This window comes from Solea senegalensis, linkage group LG10, assembly GCF_019176455.1.
Source record: "Solea senegalensis isolate Sse05_10M linkage group LG10, IFAPA_SoseM_1, whole genome shotgun sequence".
Taxonomy (NCBI): domain Eukaryota; kingdom Metazoa; phylum Chordata; class Actinopteri; order Pleuronectiformes; family Soleidae; genus Solea; species Solea senegalensis.
Window position 1 is genome coordinate 19,064,750 of NC_058030.1, and position 24,827 is coordinate 19,089,576.

General features: G+C 40.1%; 3 protein-coding genes across 3 annotated transcripts; 2 read left to right on the plus strand and 1 right to left on the minus strand.

Moving 5' to 3' along the window:
- Positions 1–371: 371 nt before the first annotated feature.
- On the minus strand, positions 372–8,172 carry LOC122775481 (titin-like). The gene is made up of 4 exons (XM_044035367.1): positions 8,088–8,172; positions 7,651–7,756; positions 792–7,058; positions 372–581 (listed from the first exon to the last, which is right to left on the minus strand). Exons 1-4 carry the CDS (start codon positions 8,106–8,108, stop codon positions 547–549), a joined length of 6,429 nt encoding a protein of 2,142 aa, XP_043891302.1. The 5' UTR covers positions 8,109–8,172; the 3' UTR covers positions 372–546.
- Positions 8,173–8,757: 585 nt separating this feature from the next.
- gdpgp1 (GDP-D-glucose phosphorylase 1) lies at positions 8,758–11,721 on the plus strand. The gene is made up of 2 exons (XM_044036427.1): positions 8,758–8,900; positions 9,983–11,721. The coding sequence occupies exons 1-2, from the start codon at positions 8,885–8,887 to the stop codon at positions 11,086–11,088; spliced, it is 1,122 nt and encodes a 373-aa protein (XP_043892362.1). The 5' UTR covers positions 8,758–8,884; the 3' UTR covers positions 11,089–11,721.
- Positions 11,722–15,879: 4,158 nt separating this feature from the next.
- Positions 15,880–24,827, plus strand: rhcgb (Rh family, C glycoprotein b). The gene is made up of 11 exons (XM_044035343.1): positions 15,880–16,222; positions 17,979–18,171; positions 19,095–19,245; positions 19,474–19,621; positions 19,695–19,861; positions 20,623–20,760; positions 20,865–21,001; positions 21,444–21,568; positions 21,718–21,791; positions 22,519–22,586; positions 23,756–24,827. Exons 1-11 carry the CDS (start codon positions 16,000–16,002, stop codon positions 23,787–23,789), a joined length of 1,458 nt encoding a protein of 485 aa, XP_043891278.1. The 5' UTR covers positions 15,880–15,999; the 3' UTR covers positions 23,790–24,827.

The following is a 24,827-nucleotide window of genomic DNA, read 5'->3' on the forward strand; positions in this document are numbered from 1 at the left end:
ATGTAAAACAATATATTAGTCTCGAGAGACATTTTACTACCTAACAAGTATCTTTATTGTTTTATGTTGCTAAGAAAGATATGAAGTATGCATGTTTACTTACGATACAGTACTTTTACAGTATATTGTTGCATTGATACTTATTACTAGCATGTAAATGAATTGGACTAAGAAACTCTTTGAGACTGAATTGTAAGTAATGTTTCATCAATCCATTTAAAATGTTACAGTGCATGAATTAAGTTCACTATCTCTTTTGATTGACTAATGACCATGATTTCCCACAGCTGGACAGATACATTTCTATTTATCTATATTTTATTGCAATGCTACCACAAATAAAAAAAAATAAACAAAATGATTCAGTGCATTTCACTATTACAAATAAAATCAGTTGTGACATTTATCTGATTTTATAATATACAATCATTAAATCTCAAATATATGTCCACAAAACAGCAATGTTTGGTAATGTATTAATTTATAAACATTTTCTAAATAGAAACACACAATTCAGGACAAGATGATCACGAGATGACTAGCAAGCTAAGCCCCTGGATTTGTCTCCAAATCTGTTGTATCTGAAATAAAAAAATAAAGGCAGTATTATTATATATACAATAAATAAACTAGTGTGCAAACAAATGAGAATTTGCGCTTGAATCAATTTCTAATAACTATTGCTTGTTTTCAATTTAAATGTAAGTAGACAATAATTCAAACACTCTTAATTTCTATTCCAGATAATAATTATGATGCGTGTTTATTTAGAGATTGATTAGAGATTATACCTGTCATTTTTGTTCCCTCATTGGTCTCAGCTGGAACACCAATCCCATGCTCATTTTCCCCAGTGACTCTGAAGAAGTAGATTCCTCCCTCCTCTAGGTCAGACACCTTGTAGGACAGTCGGCGACATTTATCTGTAAGTCTCATCCACCCTTTTCTGCTGATGTCCCGTATATCCAGAAGGTAGTTCTTGACAGGAGCTCCTCCCTCATTCTCAGGTATGTCCCAGGTAACAGTGGCAGAGGTCTTGGTCACATCCTTAACTACAATTCCAGTTGGTGGACCGGGAGAATCCAAAACCCTTACATTTAGGGTCAAAGAGGAAGATCCAGCGACATTTTGCAGTTTGACAATGTATTTACCAGAGTCGTCACGTGTTACCTGTTCCACTGTCACAGAGGTGGTGGAGCTGGTGGTGTTGATTAGTGCCCTGATTCTCAGATCTACATCTGCTTTGTCCCACGATACACTGGGTGCAGGTTTGCCTGTGAAAGGCACAGTCAAAGTGAAGGAGCTGCCTTCTCTAACAAGTAGCGTCTTCCTCATCTCAGTGCTAACATCAAACCTGGGCTCCTCCTCTCTTTCAACAGCTACATGAGGATCTGTTTCAGGACTGGACTCACTGACACCAATCTTGTTTATGGATCGAACAATAAAAACATATTCGGCCCCTGATGTGAGTCCTGTTACAGTGAGCTCTGTTTTTTCTGTGTTATGAACAGCAACAGCCCAGTCTTCTTCTGTTGATTTTCTAAACTCTACTTTATACCCTGTAACTGCTGCTCCTCCATCAAACAGAGGCTTGTTCCATGATAGAGTGATCGAGGATCTGGTTGAATCAACTATGGTTGGCTTTGCTGGAGGGGAGGGGAGAAACTTGGGATCCTCTGCCATCGTTAGTGGGCACGGGGAACTGGGTTCACTTAACCCTGCAGCATTCTCAGCAAAGACTCTGAATTCATACTCGCATCCCTCATGCAAACAGGAGGCTTTTACTCTTAAGTCATACACTGGCTTTTTATTGACTCTTACCCATCGTACACCCTGCTTCTCTCGCTTTTCAATGATGTAGCCACTGATGCGGCTACCTCCATCAGAAGTGGGTCTCTTCCAGCAGATTGTCATGGCGTCACTGGTTGCACTTGTGACCTCGACGTCCATTGGTGCAGATGGGATAGTGAAGGGATCTATGGCCCTAATTGCCTCACTTTCCAAATTCTCCCCCTCCCCATATTTGTTCACTGCCCTCACTCTAAAGAGGTATTCATTTCCTTTGACCAACTTGGTAATTTTACAAGTTGTTGCCATCATGTCACTGTACACCAGAGTCCAGGAAACACGGCTGGTTTCACATTTCTCAACAATGTAGTACATGATATCAGCACCACCAGTCTCATGAGGAGGTCCCCACGACAGAGTGCATTTCTCTGCTGCAAGTCCAGACACTTCCAGAGGTCCAGCAGGTGCACCTGGTCTGTCCAGGACCTTGCAGGTGATAGCTTTAGATGTGGTACCACCTGTATTCTGTAGGGTTAAAGTATACTGTCCAGAGTCTTTCCTAACACTTTCTCGTATGAGGAGAGATGTATGTGTCTTTGTTACAGTTATCTCAATCCTTCCCTTGGCCCCAATATTTCTACCATTCTTCAGCCAAAAAACTGTAGGTTTGGGGCGGCCAGATATGTCAGCATCTAATCTTAGGAAGTCTCCTGCTTTCACAATGACCACCTGTCTAAGTTTGTCCTCCAGTATAATTTTAGGTGGCTCTACATCATGCTGCACAGTAACAGGTCCTGTGGTTTCAGAGGGCACGCTGAGGAGCTCTGCTGAATTCTTTGCAGTCACACGGAAATCATACTGTTCATCTTCTGTGAGGCCAGTCACCTCCAGGAAGGTGTCTAATAAGTTGGTGAAGTTGCACTTGAGCCAACAACTCTCCGGCAGCTCTTTACGCTCAACGATGTACCCAGTTATTTTAGCTCCACCATCATATTCAGGTTTATCCCATGAGAGGGAAACTGAGCTGTTGGTTATATTGGTGACTGTGAGGTTGCGAGGTGGATCACACTGGTCACGTGCTGCAACAGGATCAGATGTGTTACTGAAGGGGCCAACACCTGCCATGTTCTCAGCGCAGACCCGGAATTCATATACCAGGCCTTCTTCAACACTTGTTACCTTGAACTGTTTCTCTGTCACCAGGTTTCTGTTCAACTTTGTCCACAGAATACTGCTTTGATCTTTGCATTCAACGTGATATCCGATGATAGGGCTACCACCATCAGTGTCCGGTTTGCTCCAAGCAATGACCATGACCAACTTTGAGGCCTGCACAACTTGCAGGTTGGTCGGTGGACCAGGGGGGTTGAAGGGATACTGAGCAATGACAGGGTCAGATTCAACAAATTGGCTTGTGCCATAGCGATTCTCTGCAGCAACACAAAACTGATATTCAGTCCCCTGTGTTAGACGGGAGATTTTGATTGATGTCCTTGCAACTGTAGCTGACACCGTTTGCCACACCGTGCTCCCCATATCTCTCTTTTTAACAACATAGTTACTGATTGGAGATCCACCGGTATAATGTGGGGGCTGCCATGACAGTGACACATAGTCAGCACTCACTTCATCCACACTGAAGACACTTGGTGGTCCAGGTCTTTCAAAAACATTAACATAAATTTCAGCAGATGTACTCCCTACTGAGTTGGTCAGCATCACCTCATACACACCCACGTCAATCTTGGTAGCATCTTTGATAACAAGTTGAGATGATGTGTCAAATGTGTGCACATTTACCCTGCTTGTCTCTTTAAGCATGTTGCCGTCTTTTTTCCAGGCTACCATTGGTACCGGCAATCCCTTGAATGGAACATCAATTCTTATATCATTCCCTGCCTTCACACTGAATGTGTTGGAAAGCAACGTAATAAGGGGCCCAGCACTAGTATCCTTTATAGAAACCGGTGTGAACAGGGACTTTGGTTCGCTTTTTCCCTTTTCATTCTTAGAACTCACTCTGAAGAAGTATTCTTTTCCTTTTGTCAGTCCATTGATGGTCACCTCTAGTGATTTACTTTCTGAACATATTGTCCATGTTTCATCTCCCTCAGTTTGCATTTCTACAACATAGCATGTGATTTTGCTTCCTCCATCATGTTCAGGTTTTTCCCAGGAGAGTTTCACACTATGACAAGTGACATCACTGACAGTGATTTTGCCAGGAGGCAGAGGCGCCTCAGACACTTTTACAGCCTCAAGGATTTCTGCTGGCTGTCCAGTCCCAAACTCGTTTTCAGCCAGGACACGGAAATAATAAAATGAACCTTCCTGTAGGTTGTCAATCTTGTATGAATTTCTCACACAGCTGCTACAGACACTTGTGAAGGCCTTTCTAGCCTCTTCTCGCTTCTCTACAATGTAGTGCAAAATCTTTGCTCCTCCATCAATAAGAGGTGCCTCCCAAGAGATGGTCACAGAGTCTCTCTTTACATCCTTGACCTCTAGGTTTGTCGGTGCACTGGGAGAGTCCAGTACTCTGACGTTGATAAATGCTGATTTAGTGCCGTTACAGTTCACAGCAGTCAATACATACTTTCCCGTGTCATTTCTATTTACATTTTCAATCAATAGCACTGTGTATGAACTTGCAACCTCAATTTGAGCACGCTCACTGAGAGGTCCACTTTCCTTTGTCCATTTAACTTCAGGCTCGGGATTTCCTTTGATGTTGACATAAAGACGTAATGTGGAACAAGCTCGAACATTCACAATCTTCCTCAGGGCAGTGTCCAGCTCAATTTCAGGTGCCTCCAGTTTTTCAGTTGCTTTTACTGACCCAGGTACATCCACATGCTCACCAACGCCAGAGGCATTCAGGGCACGTATACGAAAATTATACTCTGCATTTTCTCTCAGTCTCTTCACGGTGTAGTTTGTTTCCTCTACACCTGTGCTTGGAGTACATGTAATCCACTCATCCTCTACTGTTTCTTTCATCTCAACTAAAAATCCACTGATGCCTGCTCCACCGTCATAGATAGGCTTTGACCATGCCAGAGACACACTGCTGCTGGAATAATCTGCCACTTTAGGGTTAGTAGGAGGACCAGGTGGGTACGTAGCTTCACAGACTTTTATATACTCACTTGGCTCACTGGGTGTGCCCAGACCGGCAGAATTTTCTGCCAGTACCCTAAACTGATAGCAGTGTCCCTCTGTGAGTCCTGTGCAACGAAAACGTAAATCATTCAGTCTTCTTTTGTTACATCTAGTCCACCTGACACCCTCTTTGTCACATCTCTCCAGGATGTAGCCATCAATCTCAGAACCTCCATCATTCTCTGGCCTTTCCCACGTTAGTGCTATGGAGTCACCAGTCACAGCACTGACTGTAGGGGTAGAGGGTGCACTTGGCGTTGTGAAGGGATTCTGAGCCACGACAGGGTCTGATTCCAAAAATTCACCAACGCCAAATTTATTCACAGCAGCGATTCTGAAGATATATTCTTTTCCAGGCACCAGCTTAGTCACTTTGTAACTGAGCGCTTCAACATGATCCTCAACCCCTGTCCATGTAACACGACTGGTCTCCCTTTTTTCAATGACATAGTGGGAAACACAAGCACCACCATCATTTAAAGGGAGATTCCAGTGAAGATTACACTTATCTGCACTGACGACTTTTACCCTTAGAGGTCCAACGGGAGGACCAGGTCTGTCCAGGACCTTCACATTAACTGGCATAGATGTAGTTCCACCAATGTTAATAAGTCTCAATAAATACTGGCCCCCATCCACTCGTGTACAGTCCCTCCCAGTAAGTGTTGTGTGAGTGAGAGTGTTTTTGACCTCAATTCTTGGTGTAGCTTTGTTAATTTCTTTTCCATCCTTAAACCATATTACTTCAGGAAGGGGCTTTCCAAAGTAATCAGCATCAATAACGAATGTCTCCCCTGCCTGAACTACAGTAGTACTCTTGAACTTAGGATCAATGAATGCTGTGGGTCCTTCAATAACATCTTGAGCGATGATGGTTACACTCTCTGACGGTGTGCTCCAAACACCAGCACCATTCTTGGCAATTACTCGAAACTCATAACTTTGGCCTCCTGTCAGACCTGTGACTGTGAATTGATTTTCACTGACGTTAGTGAAGTTTGCCTTCATCCATCTTCCATCTGGGAGGTCCTTCTTTTCAACAACGTATCCTGTAATCGAGCTTCCGCCATCATACCTGGGTTTTTCCCACATAAGTGTGATGTTCTCTCTTGTAATGACAACAGCCTCAGGCTTACCAGGCGGATCACAGGGGTCTCGTGCTACATAACAATCAGATATCTTGCTGGATGAGCTTAGTCCAGCAATATTCTCAGCAAAGACTCTGAATTCATACTCAATGCCTTCCTCCAGTCCACTTGTTTTGAAGCGAGCGTCGGGTATAACAAACTTGTTCAGCTTGGTCCATAAAATGCTGTTCTTCTCTTTGCGTTCAAGGTGATAGCCGATGATAGGACTGCCGCCATCTTTGGCTGGAGGCTGCCATTCCACAACCATGCTGTACTTTGTCACGGTGGACACAGTGGGAGTGCCAGGGGCAGCAGGTGCACAGAATGGATATCGTGCAATTACAATAGGAGTGGTAATAGCAGTACTCTTTCCATACTTGTTTTCGGCAAACACTCTGAATTGGTATTCTCTTCCTGTCTTCAGCTTGTTGGCTTTGATCGTGGTTCTTACTGTTGTTGCGGACACAGTCTGCCACTCTGTACTTGTAACTTCACGTTTCTCCACTACGTAGTTGTCAAGCTGACAGCCTCCTGTGTATTCAGGTGGCTCCCAGGAGATGGTAACATAGTCAGAACTGACCTCATCAATCCTCACCGGCCCTGTGGGTGGATCTGGCTTTTCAAGAACAACCACAGTGATTTCTCCTGATACCTGTCCAGCACTGTTGCTTGCTGTGACCGAGTAATGACCAAAGTGCTCCCTGGCAGCATGTCTTATATGCAGAACTGTTAACGCAGGTGTATTTGCAATCTCTAGCCTTGATGTCTCTTTAACTGCATGGCCATCTTTCTTCCATTCAATCTTTGGTGCTGGTTGCCCAGCTACTGGAACCTCGACTTTAAGCTCCTCACCATTCTTGACATTGAAGGTGCTAAATGTTATCTGCAGAGTTGGCTTAATTGCATTTTCTATGTTATCTGTGACAAGGCCAGACGGGACCTTAGGGTTTGGTTTTATCTTTGAAGAAGTGTCAGCTGGACCTGGTGAAGAGATCAAATATGATGGTTAAATAATTATTCTATAGAGGAAACATAAAAAATGTAATTTGCTGGTCACTTAAATGTTGAAAGAACATAACATATTTTGATGAATGTTAAGTTATTGCTAAAGCAAGACATTGTAAGATTTTGTGATTATAAAGATACTGATCTGGTATCAGGATTCTTTTTATTTGTCACACTGTGGTGAGGTTTGTCCTGTCTTGGGGTTTTGTCTTGTCATTTCCTGTTTTATTTTTTTTATTTATCTAACGCTCCTCTCGTTTCAGGTCACTTGCCCTTCCTCACCTGTCTGTCATCCCTGATCACCTATTGCTTGCCCTGATCACCTATTTGCTACTCTCCAACGTTGTCTCTTATTGTCAAGAGCAGCTGTAAGCTTCAGAATGTGGTTTTTTTGTTTTTTTTACGAGTGCTTGAACTTAGATTATTTTTGCCTTTATATTTACCCTATAATCGATATCCTGTTTGTTTAGTATAAAACAAAATTTAGATATAATAGATGTAGATGTAAACAATTTAAAGCAAAGTATAAATATGTAAGGCTAATCTGACTGATGAGTGCATGACATACCTTGGACAATTGAGGGTGACTGGGAAGCCCCTGCTGCATTAGTACCCTGTGTCATAGTCCTATTTATATTTAGAGTGTGAGTTGTATCCTCTCGTCTCTCTCCTGTCTGTAAAAGAGAATGGTACAAAACTGTCAGAAAGTAAAAAGCATCCAAACACAAACAGGTCCATATGTTTACATGGTTGTTTTTAAGTACGCTTAGGGCTTATGAGCATGTTATTGGAAAAAATAGCTGTACATATTTAATTATAGTGATTATAGTGATTGCAGTGTTTTAAAGTGGGCAAGTGGGCTGTAGTGAATATGATGTGTTGTAACAGGCACTCATGATGATGTTAAAAATAACTGCAGGCATGACAAGGCAGAATGTCGTCTCTTTAAGTAAAGCTCTATATCTAACTTTTGAATCTTTTAAAACACACAACTTTACCACTTACCTCCTTGTTGTGGTCTTCCATCCTTTTTCTTACTTCTCCTTTATGCAATGTTATTTAACAATCCTGTTTCAGTCTCAGTGCTTCAACTGATGTGATCCCACTGTGGCAGACATACAGACACAGCTCTGCCCCTCGCTTTATCTCCAAGAGCATGCAGTGGCTAAAATAGACATGATGCCTGATTGGACAGCTGCACATACCTTTAAAGTTAGACCACAACAGTCAGCCAGAAAAAAATGGAAAGTTACTCAACAGTTAGATTTTTGCACATACTAGTTTAGGTCCAGGGGGTTTAACATATGACTAATTCCAAAATAAATAAAATTGTATCAGTACCACCAAAAACAAATAATTAAATGATTTGTTTTTGGTGGTTTGTTCCTTGGACCATAACTTACATCCCCCAAAAATGAAATGTTATTGAAAAGCATTTATTAATCAACCATTTATTGTAATGTTTGCATAATGATGACAGGGAAAACGTAAATTGAATTTTCAAATACATTTTCAAACAGCCCCTCATCTACTGTTAAGAATATAAAATAAAAAAGTGTCAAACTCCAGGAACAAATTGTGTTTGTCCAGTCAACTGCAGAAGCTGACTGATGCCGGCAGGTGGCAGCAACGTCTATGTCAGCTGCCGGTAAATATCACAAAAGAAGAAGAAGAAGAGGCGCAGGAACCGGTTCAGGACACAGACACATGAAGATGTGACATATGACATAAAATAACACGCGTTGTGTTGTATCACTGTCTTTTTTTATTGGTATTTTTGAACTATCGTTTGTTCCAAGACGATGTCAGAAGCTAAAGGTGAGTCCATGGTGAAATTCACTCGTGTCGTGGCTCCTTCCGTGTCTAATGAGGTGATGTGTCACTGTCTCTGGTGTGTCTAATGAATGAGGCTCAGGAACTAGGCCTGCACAAACATTAATGTTCATAAACATTGCCTCTTATAGTACGTAGTATCACAGTTCATGCATTCCTTTGCGTTTTTCCGTGAAGCTAAGCCTTAGCATCATGAGTAAAGCTAAGCTAAGCATTAATATCATGAGTAAAGTTATGTTTATAAGTTGTACTAAACCTTGTCGGACGAAGGACAACTATGTTTTGCCAAATCCAATAATAACCTGTAATGTGTGTGCATAGGGTGTGTGTGTGTGTGTGTGTCATAAAATTACTCCTTTCATTGATGGCTTTTGTTGTGATGAAGAGGATACAAATATACCCTTAATTTTTGCATAAGATGAAGTAATAGTCAGTTGTGGAGGTTTTTTGAAAGTAAATCTCACCATTTTTTCCCATTGAGTTAAACTTTTCATAATGTATATTAAAAGTCCTTATCTTCCCATCATTCAGTTCATACTCACATTGAATCATTTGTTTCAGAAAACGTGTCAAATATTTTTTTATTTATATTTTAAACATTGGTTGTCGTTTTTGAAAACTGATTGTTTTAACACTGAAAAATGACCATTAGATGCGATTAATTTAAAGAGTTGATTTCAGAGGAAAAACATAATAAACAACCTAATAAACCCCAATGTGCATGCTTTACACATTTGTACATTTTTCAAGAAGAAAAAAAGGATTTTACAGTTCTTCATTTTGGGACACACACACACACACACACACACAAACAAACATTCAAATACAAAAAAATTTACCTATCTGATTTGACTCGTAATGACCATAATGGGACAACAGGGCGTGAAGGAGCACAAGTCTCTGCGTTAGAGTTTTTGTTCTGTAGGACACCGTTGTGTAATTACGAGTAATTACCGTTGCGTAATTACGAGTTGTGTAATTGTTTTGGTCAGTGTGAATGTTGCTGGCATTCATTATTACAGCAAACCTCATTTTCATATCAAATTTCTCTTTGCCATTTCCTGCAGATTCATCGGTGCCGCTCCAGTTCGTGTATACTGACCGGGACTTTGTCACAGACGTATGTCGCAGTAGCGGAAACAGTACCGGGAAGCCTTCGTTGCTTGCACAGTTTGACACACTTCTTCAAACCGGCTGGACAGACAGAATGGAGCGAGGACTGTTTCGCTATAATCTGGGTGATTTACAGACGCGTGTCATTCCAGGCTCACATAACTTTGTGGCTCAGTTGAATGTTCAAAGAGGAACAGAGAAAAGAAAGCCTCAGGAGATACTGAGCATTAAGCAGGAGTTCAATCCGAGACAGTTTAATTTTAACAAAATCAATCCAGAAGAAATCCTTTTTGAAATGATCAAGGACACACACGGGGGCACAGCTTTGCAAAACGGTGGACAGTTGCTTCAGCCAAGTAGGATGACCGTGCTGGTCAATGTCAGTCCTCTGGAGTTTGGACACTGTCTCTTTGTTCCTGATCCGTCACGCTGTTTACCGCAGGTTCTGACTCGTTTCACCATCCAGGTTGGAATAGAATCTGTGCTCCTGAGTTCTGGCACTGGCTTTCGTGTGGGTTTCAACAGTCTGGGAGGATTTGCATCCGTCAATCATTTACACCTTCATGGCTATTACATGGACCACGAGCTCAAGATAGAGTCTATGAAGGTCAAGCCGCTAGTTCCTGAAAAGGGTTTTTATCGAATGTGTGACTTTACTGCAGGTTTTTTGTTTTACACAGAGTCAGAGGAGGTGGAGGACGTTGCCAGAGCCATTTGTGAAGTGACAGACTTCCTGGTGGATGGCAACATCGCTCACAACCTGTTCTTGACTAGAGGATGTCCACCCTGTGATCACATCGAGAGCGAAAATAATGTGTGTGTAAGAAAAGGTGTTCGTATTGCTGTGTGGCCCAGGCTGTCTTGTTTTGGTGCCAAAGAGGACTCGGCCTTCAACGTTGCTCTTTGTGAGCTGGCTGGACATTTACCTTTTAAGAACAACAGGGACTATGAGCTCTCCACTGAGAAAGATGTGACCGATATCATTCAGAAGTACCTTCTGCCCGAGGATGGGATGCAAGCCTTAGAACAGCAGCTTACTCGACTGTTACTGGGTTTCTAAATCCATGTATTAATAATCCCCTGAAATAGATGTCGCATAGATTTCAGTTTGAGTGTTTCATGTTTTGGAACATAAATTAAGAAAATGATGCATCTAGCCTAAATATAGGATGTGCACATCACTACTGAATACAGTTACAAGGTTCCAGTCAGGTTTTTTCTGGCTGACTGTTGTGGTCTAACCATAAAGGGGGATTATACATTAAGTTTTATTATTTGTGACATTATGGATTTTTAAACAGCTGATATATTTTACTGAAACTTTTAAAATAAAGTTAGAAAACCAATTACAAATTACAAAAACACACATTCTGGCTTGTTTGTTGTTTGGTTTGAACTTGCTCATGTTACTGCACTGTTGTGCAGAAGAAGGGGCTACAATGGACTGTTTATTGATGAAGAAGATGATGAGGGTGACGCAAATGTTGAGCTGAGTCTGTGGTCATTCCCAGCCTTTTTCTTGAAGGACCCATATTTCCTTGTTAATAGGAGTTTGATTGTCGGTTATTAGTCACACATTACTGCAGCTTTATTTATAATAAAGATTAGTATATCTAGACAGCAGACAGTAAAGGATTTCACCTGTAGTATATGGTGTGTATGTCACAGTTGTATAAATTGAAATGAAAAATAATGCTGGTTATACAGTCAGTATGTCACTGTAGTGGCTGCCCTGTGCTTTGATAGTGTCCTGCAGGTTATCTATTACAAATTCTAGTTTTCCCAACATTCTCCTCTTTCCCACCATCTCCACCGGGTCACAAGGGAATCACAGGACCACACCTTTTTCTGTCCGGCCTCTTCCTGTATGCTGTCAAGATACCACTGCCCCAGCAGGCCACTTAAACACCCACTTGGCTGCAAGCTGTGTTACACAAAACACAGGTCACGGCTGCACTGATCTGAGGTCATAGTCGATGCTATTTAAGCTGGCTTCTCACAAATAGTGAACTTAGACTCCTCACAAATATTAGAGTTTGAGTAAAACTAACCATTTTGAATTCAATTATAATTTAGAGCTGATTATTTTCTTACATTTCAGTAGCATGTTTGTCTCTCTCTTTTTTTTGTTGTGTTACTTTTAATTTCACTGTCACTACACACATCTTAAGAGTCCAAGCAGCGTGGCTTTTAATGACACTCTAAGACTTGTGAATATCTTTGTTATCCCTCATACTCACATGTTGCACATGGATACATGTGTTTTACAAAACAATCACAGAGCAGTAAATAAGGAAGCATACGGTTACAAATACTACACATCTTCAAAAAGCCTGGTATCCTCAGTCAAGCTGGATCAGTGTTACATCTTATCCCTGAAGAGCGCATTAACTGCCAGAATTACATCACCAAGGTAGCAGTGTCAAGTCAAGCAGGAAGATCAATGAGCATGGATACATGCTCACTCATTTCCACACTGGTGAGTACAAATCCAGACCATTGATGTGTATGTTTTTCTGCTGATAAGTCAATTTTTCCCACTGAGATGACGATTACAAGGTGTATTTTCTTTAATAGCCATTTCATGCTAATTTATGCAAAGACATGCTGTTTAGTTTTGTCATTGGTGTTTGGTGAACTAAAACCAGTTTGCCTTAAAAACATCCTGTCTTAACACCAACACCATCACACTGAACACCTGCACTCCCCAGGGTTTTATATTGATATTCAGCCCACTCCACTTCCCTGACATACAGTATGGCTGCATTTATTGAAAAGCAAGGAGTTTACACAACACATGAAATAAATCAGTGAACCTACCCTCCTCATTTTACAAGAGGATATTTCCTAAATAATCAACACCTTTCAGGCCAGGAAGTCACTAAAAAATATTAGTATGCAAGTGTATGTACAGTATATGATGGCATACAGTAACGACTATAAAAGTTATACAGTCTGAACACATGCTGTGTTTACATTGCAAAATGTCATCATTCCAAAAAGATGTGTTCCGATTGTAGATTGTAGTTTACAATTCACATGGAAATAATCTGATTAAATAATTTAATAGTGGTGTGCGTACACATGCATGAGTCAGAATGGACAATTGTGACGTGCAGTATTATCTAATTCTATAGATGTAGAGGCAGAAGAAGAAGAACATGTAATACACAAAACACATATGTTGCCATTAAACCCTCCTAAATGTCACACACACTGTACCTTTAATGCATTTAGGTCAAGTTGACCCGCTGAAGTCCACGCTAAGAATCACAGTGGGGGGAGTAAGGTGATTGAAGTGATCGTGGCATGGCTGCTGACAGACAGACTGATACTGGGATTTCCACACACAACCATTTCTAGTGAAAAGCACAAATTTATCAATCTTTATCCTCCACATGAGGGTCGCTGGTGCCAATCCCAGGTGACATACAGGGTGAAAGGCAGGGATCACACACTGGACAAGTGGCCAGTCCATCACAGGGCCACTTAACGACAACCAACCATTCACTCTCACACTCACACCTACGGTCAATTTACGTGTCCAATTTCATGTCTTTGGACTGTGAGAGGAAACTGGAGAACCCGGAAAACATGCAGTCCATGCAGAAAGGCCCTTGTTTTGCAGGACCTGGGTCTTCTTACTGCAAAGGCAAGAGTGCTTGCAGGAGTACCGTGTGGCCACTTTCACTCCACTACATTTTATAAAAGTTGGAAAATGGTTTGTATTTACTAAGTGCTTTTCTAGTCTTGATGACCACGCAAAGCTGCCTGTGCCGCCACACAACGTGGGGTTGAGTGTCTTAACCAAAGAAACATGTGGACTAGTGGAGCTGGGAATAGAATGCACAACGTTCCAGTTGCTCAATTCTAAAGTCCTTGCACATTTTATATCAGTAAATTACTTTTGATATACAATAAATGTCATTTACTTATAGTCATATTACAAAAGGTGACTTCATCTACTACCAACGTAATTTTCTGGTAAGATACTTTTATGCCTTTAAGGTACTTTATACTAGAACAAGACTGCCTGTCAATCATCCCCTCAGGGCTTGTTGGAGGCAGAGCCGGTTAACTCTTACTTACTTCTAGCTCTTTGTTTGTACCTAAATGTTTAAATGCACTTATTGTAAGTCACTTTGGATAAAAGTGTCTGCTAAATGATATGTAATGTAATGTAAAGAGACATAAAAGACCCTCTTATTTTTCAAATCACTGCCTTTTTAAAATGTTCAGAAGTGTCAGTGGCATCGATCCGTCTGTACTCACCAGAGAAAAGAAAGGTGACCAGCCTGACATTCAGCAGTGGCTGTATGTTCTCCAGTTACAGCCTTGTCACGACAGGTCGGTCTGGATGATCTTCAGTATTGACACACATACGCACACATGCACACACACACACACACTCAGGTTTGCACAGCTTTTCTTTTGAGGACACTGCGTTGACTACCATTTATTTGGACACACAACCATTTCTTTTGGACCATTTATACCTTAGCTCTAATCTTAACCAATTCCTTATGAGGTTCTGCCTCTTAAGGACCAGGTTTTGGTCTCCATGACAAGGTCAGTGATTATGCCAAAAGAGTGTTAAGAAACACCTTTTCTACTCTGAATGTTACATAGAAGTTATACAGTTTTGTAGTGATGATAAACACAGAACTGAGGGAAACAAAACATGGCATTAGTTTGGCACACGGTATAACAACATGATTAAGCTTTAATTTGCTTGTTTGCTGACAGAGGAGAGAATTGACACCACTCTCACTTCTCACTGTGAGCCTATGGCCAGTCAGTTTACCTTAGAAATAAATAATTTACCCCTTAATCTAACTAGTTTATACTCAATGTCTGACTACTTTGTTGTTAAAAAAATTACCTGGCACGTCACCACAGGGCCAAATAAATAAATCTTCACGTTTGGATTTAGCCAATTTGATATAATAATAACTTAAATGTTAATGATCTTACATATGGACAGAATCAGTAAAAAGTTATTGAGCACTGTGCTTATATAACCAGCAGCTCCAGCCTCATATTTACCATACACACACACGCACACACACACACACTGACAATCTTCCCGACAAGAAGTCAAGCTGATTCTGGAAAATGTTGAACTATTCCTTCCTTTACTTCAAAAACATATAGTTACACCAGCAGCTGAGCTGTTTCTATTTTATCTGCAATATAATAATTTGTTTTTAACTTTAAGTCAAGGAAATGCTTCAGTATCTCAGTAAAATGATTAATACTTAGTGGATTGTTGCCTTAGAGCTTACACACCCTTGGGCTGTGATGAGTCCAACCTACTGTGCATCTTTCTAATGGGGCCCAGCATGGATCCAAATTATTTACACTTAATGCTTCATAGGAGCAGCCCTGCACAAAGTACACACACACACACTCACAAATCCCTCCATACTTAAAAGTAATAATGAGCAAAGACTAATTGCAAAGCCCATCCCTGCAAATATACAGGGATGTGTTTGTCTTTGAATGATGTGCAAATAATTTGTGCTTAGGAAGTGGGTTTCCCAAAAAAAAGCCTCACCTACAGAATGTCCAAGTAAACAAGTCTCTTGTGTTTGATCGGGATATAAGATATGGTTCCTCTATTAATTGTTTATTTTGATGTTTCTGTATGACATCATGGGTCAAACCTGAACAAACAGTAAGTCAAATAAGGGAATGAAGACATGTCTAAATAGAAGATCACCTGAACATTTTCCTTAAACTGAAAGTGTCCAGTTCTTTCCAAGTGGAAAGTGTAGGGTGTGACAGGGGAGTGTCCCATACTAATAGAGTCACGGTGGCTTACTGCTCATCTCCACTCTCTACTTGACATCCTCAGGTCTTGAACATGTTTTTCCCTTTTTGCCTATGACAGCTGATTTGAATGTTTCAGCTTTAGGTCAAATATTTGACGTGAAATAGATAAAAGGTTAAAGAAGACAAAGAAGACACAATGGGTTGTATTCAAAGCTTCAGGGAGTTGTGCGACCGTCCTAAGAACACCAATGTTCGTTTCAGTCTTCCAGCAGTTTGCATTGTATGGCAGACGGCGATGATCATCTTGTTCGGGGTGTTTATTCGATATGACGAGGAATCGGATACACACTGGATTGAGCACAGGAAAGCAAACAATATATCGAGCGACATTGAAAATGACTTCTACTTCAGATATCCAAGTAAGTGACTTCATCTGTCTTCATAGTAAAAATGACACATATATTATTTTATATTTTTTCAAACAATTCTGCACAATTAGCATTAAGTGTTTGTGTATTTTCTTCTACTTGATTTAACCAGTTAGTCTCAGTTCAAGCTGACCTGACATATTCCTAACATATTGCTGACAAGGATCTGACATCCACAAGTGCACATTACCCCCGAGGTTTGACTCCCTAAGGCTCCTTTACCAGTTTAACTGTCCCTCGCATGAATTCACTCTTATCTCTTTTAAAATATTCATTTATTTTTATTAGTGATTTAGAGTGGAGTCCGGACTGTATATTGGTGGGTGTGTCAGTGTCCCACAGTGTCAGTGTCAGCTATCATGTCAATTATCATGAAACCATCTCAGACACGGTGTTGGATGTCACTTGAAAAAGCTAGTTTTGACATCGTTTGTTGCCTCAGACCACTGAGTTCTTATCTCAGAGCCATGCAACCTTGTTCGTGACATATTCTTCCGAACAAACTGTAATGTTTCACAGTGCGATGGAGAGCTGATGTGCCCTGAGATGTGTCATGGTGTTGTTGTGCTGTAAATGACACTGGCTTGTTCACGCTGGCACCCACATGCTGTTGTTTTCTTGGTAATAGCAGATATTACAATTTAATCTCACAGTTGCTAAAATGTAGAGAAATCACAATACCTGTATAAGTATCCTGATATATTATTAATCAGAAAGTTTCAACATCCAGTCAACGAGGAACAAATACATCACTTTTTTTCTCCCATTACCTCATGTGTTTGTGCACTGTAGTGACGTGTTGTGAAAACAAACCTGTCTATATCATTTCATTCATTCATTCATTCATGTTATAATTGAATAGCAATGTGTTACTTATTTAGAGGATAATAAGTAAGCTTTTATAACCTTGACAATGTGGTTTTCGTTCTATTATAGACCCCATCGACATATTTCAAAGCGATGCAATATGACTTTAATAAATTGAGAGTATTAATCTACTGAATATTAGGTGGGGCTCCATTATCCACTGATTAAAGAGGCTGCTCTCTTGGTAAACACTGAACCTAACAATGTGATGCAGGAAGAGGAGAAACTGTGCAAACTCTCTTCTGCCTTATAAGTGAACAGAATTCCCCAAATCTTATTTTTAAATGTATTTATTGGTACCGTACTGATCAGATGTGGACTTGTGTACCATAATTTGTTGAAATAGGGAGTGAGGGAGGACATGGACCAGGATGAGAATGAGGATGAGGAGGAAACAAAAGGAAAAAAATGACAGAACCAGTGACCCAGATATAGACAAAACACAACCAGATACCAGCCACGATTACCATCTTTGGCAAACCAAGCGGAGACACAACATCCTTTATTTTGTCAAATGAATAAAGTTTGATCTTGAGAACTTGGCACCTTTCCCATCAAGTGTCTTGAAACCATTAACAAACAACAGAGAGCATTCACATCCTCAAAACTCTGCCACAGTGTGGTGATGCCACCACATGTTGAGGAAAATCTCATCAAAATCTTCCTTTTGTCTGTCTATTCATGTAAGAGACGTCTGCCTGTTAACTGCACAACTGACAGGCTTTAAACGTGGCAGGTGACTTATCAGTGAGTCCATTTGGAGAGGAGAGGCAATAATTACGGATTTGTACCACTATGCTGTTTCCAACAACCCTTTATTCTTTAACTCAGTTCCTATCGCCCCCTCTTTGCCTCTCCTCCTCTTCTGTTTCCACACTAGGCTTCCAGGATGTCCATGTGATGATCTTTGTTGGATTTGGCTTCTTGATGACATTTCTGAAGAGGTACAGCTTTGGTGCAGTGGGTTTCAACTTCCTCATTGCAGCCTTTGGCCTCCAGTGGGCGCTGCTCATGCAGGGTTGGTTCCATTCCCTGGATTACACCGACGGAAAGATCAAAATTGGAGTTGAAAGGTAAGTGTGGTTTTATTATCGGTGAGTTCAAAGCCCCCTTTGCTTTTATTGCACCTGCGTGGTTTCTACTGACCAACATACTAGGATACACAGTGAGGTGGAGAAACCAGTTTGACTGCTGTGAACCCATAAATTTTATAGGCACACGTGATATGAGTTTGTTGAGTCAGTTTAACAGGATCTCTTGTAGCTGATGAGAAATGATCATGCTTTCTTTGCAGCGAAGGCACTGTGTGTATGTCATGTGAGTCTTTGTGAGAGACAGAATCCCTTACAATAGCCTACTAATAATAAATAATACAATTTTGTTCTTCTTTGGAATGAGATGTCCAAAATAAAATGTGTGTTTTATTTGGCCGGTACAATTTTCTAAAAGGTACAGTGTGTACAATTGAAGGTAAAACAAAAAAAAATCATTGTGATTTTTTTTAAAGGGGTTCAATCACCTGATTGTATGATTTGTTGTTTTTATTTTCCCCATAACTGGACAGTTCCCTGAGAATGCAACATACAACTTTACACACTGTATCTTTAACATTATTCATATGGAACTTTTGAGGGAGCAGTCATTACAAAGTAATTCACTGAAACAATAAAAAATATACACATACATTTTAATGACCTGTCTGGTAAATTTAAAATGTCAAGTGTGTAAAAAATAGTGACATCAAATGGTGGACCTGGAGGTTCCAAATAATTTTGACTCTAAAGCAATTCCTGATAAGCCCTAACAATAAATCATTCTAGAAGTGACGCACTGGACAGAAAACACTCAATAGTAGATGTTGGTGAAGGTTTTCAGTTGTCTTCTGTAGTTAGCTGTAGGCAACTCGACTTGCATGAGATAAGTTGAATACATATATAGATCCAGAATGATAGATTATGACACAGTGATCACACAGTTGTCCTTGTCCTCTCCTCAGCCTCATCAACGCTGACTTCTGTGTGGCTGGCTGTCTGATTGCTTACGGTGCAGTGCTGGGTAAAGTGAGTCCAGTCCAGCTGATGGTTCTGACCCTGTTTGGGATTACGTTGTTTGCTGTGGAGGAATATATTATCCTAAATCTCATTCATGTAAGCCGAAACCATCACTGGATACTCTTTAAATATTGTGTTAAAGTGTAGATTCACTAGTAACATTAAAAATTAAGTTTCTTTCCTTTTCTTACTGTAAATAATGAAATCTCCTGCCGGGATCACTCCGGGTGATAAAATGCCTACAAATAGCTCATTTTGTTCTTGTAGACACATCTAAATTTTATTTAATGTCTGCAACTGATGCTCGTATATTCTCACTTGAAGGCCAGAGATGCTGGAGGCTCCATGGTGATCCACACGTTCGGCGGTTATTATGGTCTGTCCATCTCGTGGATGCTCTATCGACCGAATCTGGACCAGAGCAGTCGTCTGCAGGGCTCCGTCTACCACTCAGATGTCTTTGCCATGATTGGTGAGAATGAGCTTATTTTTCAGTTTTCTGTGATTTTCATCTCCATATTTATAATCTCCCACTTCCTGCCCAGGCACCCTCTTCCTGTGGATGTTCTGGCCCAGCTTTAACTCCGCCATCACTGACCACGGGGACGGACAGCACAGAGCAGCCATCAACACCTACCTAGCTCTGGCCTCGACTGTGCTCACCACTGTGGCCGTCTCCAGCCTCTTTCAAAAGCATGGAAAACTAGACATGGTAAAGACCATGTATGGTGATGGGTATATGTACAGTATATAAAAAATAGAAGTATGAAATAGAGACTTATTGGTCTGTCAAACTAAAAATCAACATTTTAGTGCATTAATCTTAGATAGATAAGTTGTTTAGAATCTCACATGTACAGTACGTTCCAGTGTGCAACCTAATAATAATAGAGCCAATTTTCCTATTGGATTGTAGAGGTTGCTCTGTCTTTACCATAGCTCATCTCATACTCAGGGAAGAGCACCCGTGTGCCATTCAGGTGCTTTAACTCTCTCATGCAGCTCCCTGGTAGTGGATATCACTTCAAATATAAGTCTTCACTCCACATATTTCCTCCTCATCATCATCATCTTTCTCAGATACTGCACAGACCACTTTGAGCTGCTTCCTCTCCTGTAAACACTGCAGATATGTGGAAGCGACATGTGCTTTAAGAACAAAGTCGTGAGGACTTTAGAAGTCCAGTCTTTTAGAATTAAAGGTCAGACTGTAGAATGTAACAAACAGGTCTCCTCCTGTGTCAGTGAACTATGACGGCCTTTACATGTCAGAAATGATATAATCCTTATTTGTTTTGTAATAACCTCCTGTTTGAATGTGGTACTGATACTCTGGTTGTTGTTTTTTCTTTTTTGCTGCTGTAGAAACATTAAATAAGGTCCTTGCCAAAAGTAAATATGAAAGGCTTTATACGGCGATGTAAGGGCAAAAGATAATAAATAACACCCATTTTATTTGCACACTTTTCTCAGGTTCACATCCAGAACTCGACTCTTGCTGGCGGTGTTGCAGTGGGAACAGCGGCAGAGTTCATGCTGATGCCCTACGGTTCTCTGATTGTAGGATTCTGCTGTGGTATCATCTCCACGCTTGGATATATCTACCTCACAGTATGACTTTTCTCTTCAAGCTTTGTTTGCTGCTTTGACTGCTCTTGAGTGCCGATTGTTAAGATTTCTGTTTATTTATTTTTTTTATTTTACCAAACTCTCAGCCGTTCATGGAGAAGTACCTCAAGATCCAAGACACATGTGGAATACATAACCTTCACGCCATGCCAGGAGTCATAGGAGGAATTGTGGGAGCCATTACAGCTGCAGCTGCTTCAGAATCAGTTTATGGCCGTGATGGGTGAGAAGGCGTCCTTACCTGCAGATAGGAAACAATCAACCAGTTATTTTTACTCAAATGGGTTTTATGTAACACATGCAACCAACGTTAAAAACAGGAAGTTAACATTTTTGGAAAGGTTTGTCTCAAGGTTGCCAGGTTCAGTGAAGCCAGTATTTCAATAAACATGTTTCTTTAATCTCTGGAGACATAGCATGGTCATTTTATGGCTTAATTCATTACATTTCTTACACACAGCAACTTAAATTTAACATAAAATAAAGCGTCAGATTCATTTTATTTGTGTGGTGCAAAAGCAGAACTTAAAAACCGTTTAAAGTGTTTAAAAGTTACAAAAAACATTCACAATATGTGATAACAGAATAAAATTCACATTTATCTGTGACCAAATCATTTTTCTTTCTCATAAAACAACATTTTCCCCCTTTCTTTTGCATTAAAGGCTGATTAACACCTTTGACTTTGAGGGTGCGTTCAAAAACATGGTACCCACACGGCAGGGTGGTCACCAGGCTGCAGGCATCTGTGTGGCCATCTGCTTCGGCGTAGGCGGTGGCATCCTTGTCGGTAAGGAGCGACCACGTTTGCAGCCATGCTTGACTTTCACTACGACTTAAAGTACACATTTAGTATGTTAATGATGTGTCAATAATATGGTGTGGCTCTGATTGCATACATTGTGTTTACATAACTGATGTGTTGTGTTCTTTTCGTAGGTTGTATCTTGAGATTACCTATTTGGGGAGATGCCGCAGATGAAAATTGCTTTGATGATGAGCCTTACTGGGAGGTGAGAGACAGTGTCATTGTAATGGTGCAGGCAAAATAAGAAACAGAAAAAGAGAGTCTCAAATAAAACTTAAAGTAAAAAGGCAAACAGAAGAAGCAAAAACAACCCAAGGCAAAAGAAGAGGGTTAAGGTAAAAACCAAACTACGGTGTGTGGAACCAAACACAACAAGCCAGCGCAGAACTGAGCGAACCAACAAAGACACTGAGCCATGAGACTAAATACACTAGGGAGACGAGGGTAAGTGGACACAGGTGAAACACATCAGGGTGGGGCAATCAACAGCGGAGGGACACAGGACAAATACAAGTACATAAGCAAGGAAACAGGATGAAACATTAAGTCAACAGTCAGCAAAAGGTGGGACAAAAAGCTGCAAAGTAAGACAACAATAAATGCAAGACAATTTAACCCGTGGTGCTCACACTGCACGGATCTGTGCTGCAGGTGCACCCATGGTAAATTGCCGTGGGAATGGGGGGGGGGGTTGAATTTGATAAATTCAACACATTTTGAGTAGTTTTTGTTTAGGTGTGTTTATACACTTGGTGAAATTTTTTTTTTTTTTTGTCATCAGATTGGCTAGGTTGTGCTGAAAAAAAAAGGATATAACTTATAGCCTCTGTATATACTGTTTGTTTATGCTGTCTGTATCCTGTGGATAGAGTCATTCAGGTGAATATTATATGGGCAACACTGACATTCTTCCATTTCATGATCGTTCACAGCTTCCTGAAGATGAAGAGAGCGTCCCACCAATCCTGCAGTACAACAACCACATGCGGAACAAGGATGTGTAAGTGCTTTTGTTTAACTGACAACAATCTTTTCTCTGGTCATGGACAGATGATATTCCCACACCAAACAAGCAATGGTGATAGTGCAGTTTGTGCTTTTTGTTGTTGTATACATTGCATTCATTGTCCTCTAGGTGGCAGCAGAGCACAGTTGTTGTTGTTGTTTTTTTAGAGCCCACTTGTGACACACAAGTGTCATTCCTGCCCTTTGTTGGCAATATCTGTTTCATGGTGTTGAATACAGTATGAACACACACACACACAGGCTTATGCAGTTGCTGTCACTCACTATCTGCTGGATTATGAGATGCTGACATGCGGCCTGTGCTCTGTGCTCTGTGCTCTTTGCTTCCAAGTCAACCTTCCTTGTGCTTTTTTTTTGTTGATAGTGGTTGTTTTTTCGTTCTGCATGTGCAGCTCTGCAAAGTGCCCTTGAAAGTAGCGCGACAGAGGTTATGTTTGTGGAAAAAGAAAATGAAATAATGTGTGGAAAACAAAGAGAACCAATAGGGAAGGAATACATTAGTAATACAATATTCTTTCTTTAGTAATCACCAAGTAATAGTTTGGTAATAACGTAAAACTGGATTCATTTAATTTTTATGTGGTAATTATCAATTTTGATGCATTTTTTTAGTTGTTCAGTAGTGTATTCCTCAATATCAAGCTGTTATTACACTGAAAATACCAAGCTATTGCAATAGAAATGAGATGGTATTACCATAATATTACAGAATTATCATCATACTATTACCATGTTGGTACTGACCCGTAAGTGTGTTTATGTAGAAAAAAAAGACATTAGAATTCATGAGAAATATTGGAAATAAAGTAGAAACAATAAAAGTGTGATTTAATAGCAGTAAAAACAAGCAGGTGGTGAAATGGCTCGGGTATTTATGGGAGACCTGCAGTAAATGACAATGTTTACTGATTTAAATGAGCTGACAGTTGGTTCACACCTCACCCTCCTGAAATCAGACCCTGAGAACATTGAGTAAAAACCTGAGGGGTCAGGACGCTTCAAACAAATAACTCAAGATGTACTCAGACAATTCATTCATTCATTCATTCATTCATTCATCCATTCATGCTGTAATGTAAAGTGTTACTACTGAGTCTAATACTATTGATTCATGTATTGAATGCAGATAATATTTTTTTCCAGAACGGAGTCAAATTTCAGCATGGAGCAGAACTGATGTTAGACCTCATGGATGTCTCAGTCTTTATCAAACACGGACAGTTTGTTTCTTCTATTTTCCTGGTGGACAGAAATAATCATTTCATACAAAAAATGTCCCCGTCATCAATTTAAACCAGGTATTTTTCATGCAATTAATGTAAGACTGTACAGTGTTGTTGTTGGTTTGTTTAAAGTTTAAAAAGAAATATCCTCCACATTTCTATTAAGTATGCAAATTAGGTTATATTTTTGCTGGTGATTGTTCGTCTATCTGTCGGTCTGTCTGTCTGTCTGTCTGTGAGTAGCGTACCAGAAAATATACTTGATGGATTTTACAAGAAAATAAATGATTAGATTTTGATGCTGATCCAAATCCAGATTCATTATTTCTTTATTTTTTAAGTGTGAACTCAACAACAGGAAACTCAGCAGCCTTTAGCGGAGGTTTGTGCTCCCTGATTGTTTTCTCTAGTTTTTTTCAATTCAATTCCACACATTTTCTCTGTGAAAGATTTGTAATAAATCTAAACTGAGTGATGTTTTATTGGCTCTATATTGTGGAATACATTTCAGCATGAAGGACAGGTTCATTTACTGACGCTGTGTTCTGCTGTGGAAACATGAACACGGCTCCTGAAGCACTGCTGTGAATACACAGACAGGCAAGTTTCTATTTGTTTGAAGTTGAATGTTTTGTTAGAGTCTGTACATCTGTGTGTGTGTGTGTGTTATGTGTCCTCACTGTTTATAAGCTCTACATAAACACGTAGTAATTATTTACAACACACTATAACGTAGTGATTTTCAATCTTTATTGTTTGTCAATAATTATAACGTCCAAAGGCATTAATGGTCCATTTTTTATTCAATATAATGGCCTATGAACAAACTATAAAGTGTTTATGTAGTGCTTGTAATTCCAATAAATAAATAAATAGATATGTGTGCATTCAGATATTGTAAACTGAACATTTATGTCATGCTGTTTTGAAAAGTTAAAGTTAATGACGATGCCATTTTGGACAAATAATAAAGCATTGTTGTGAAGCTGCGA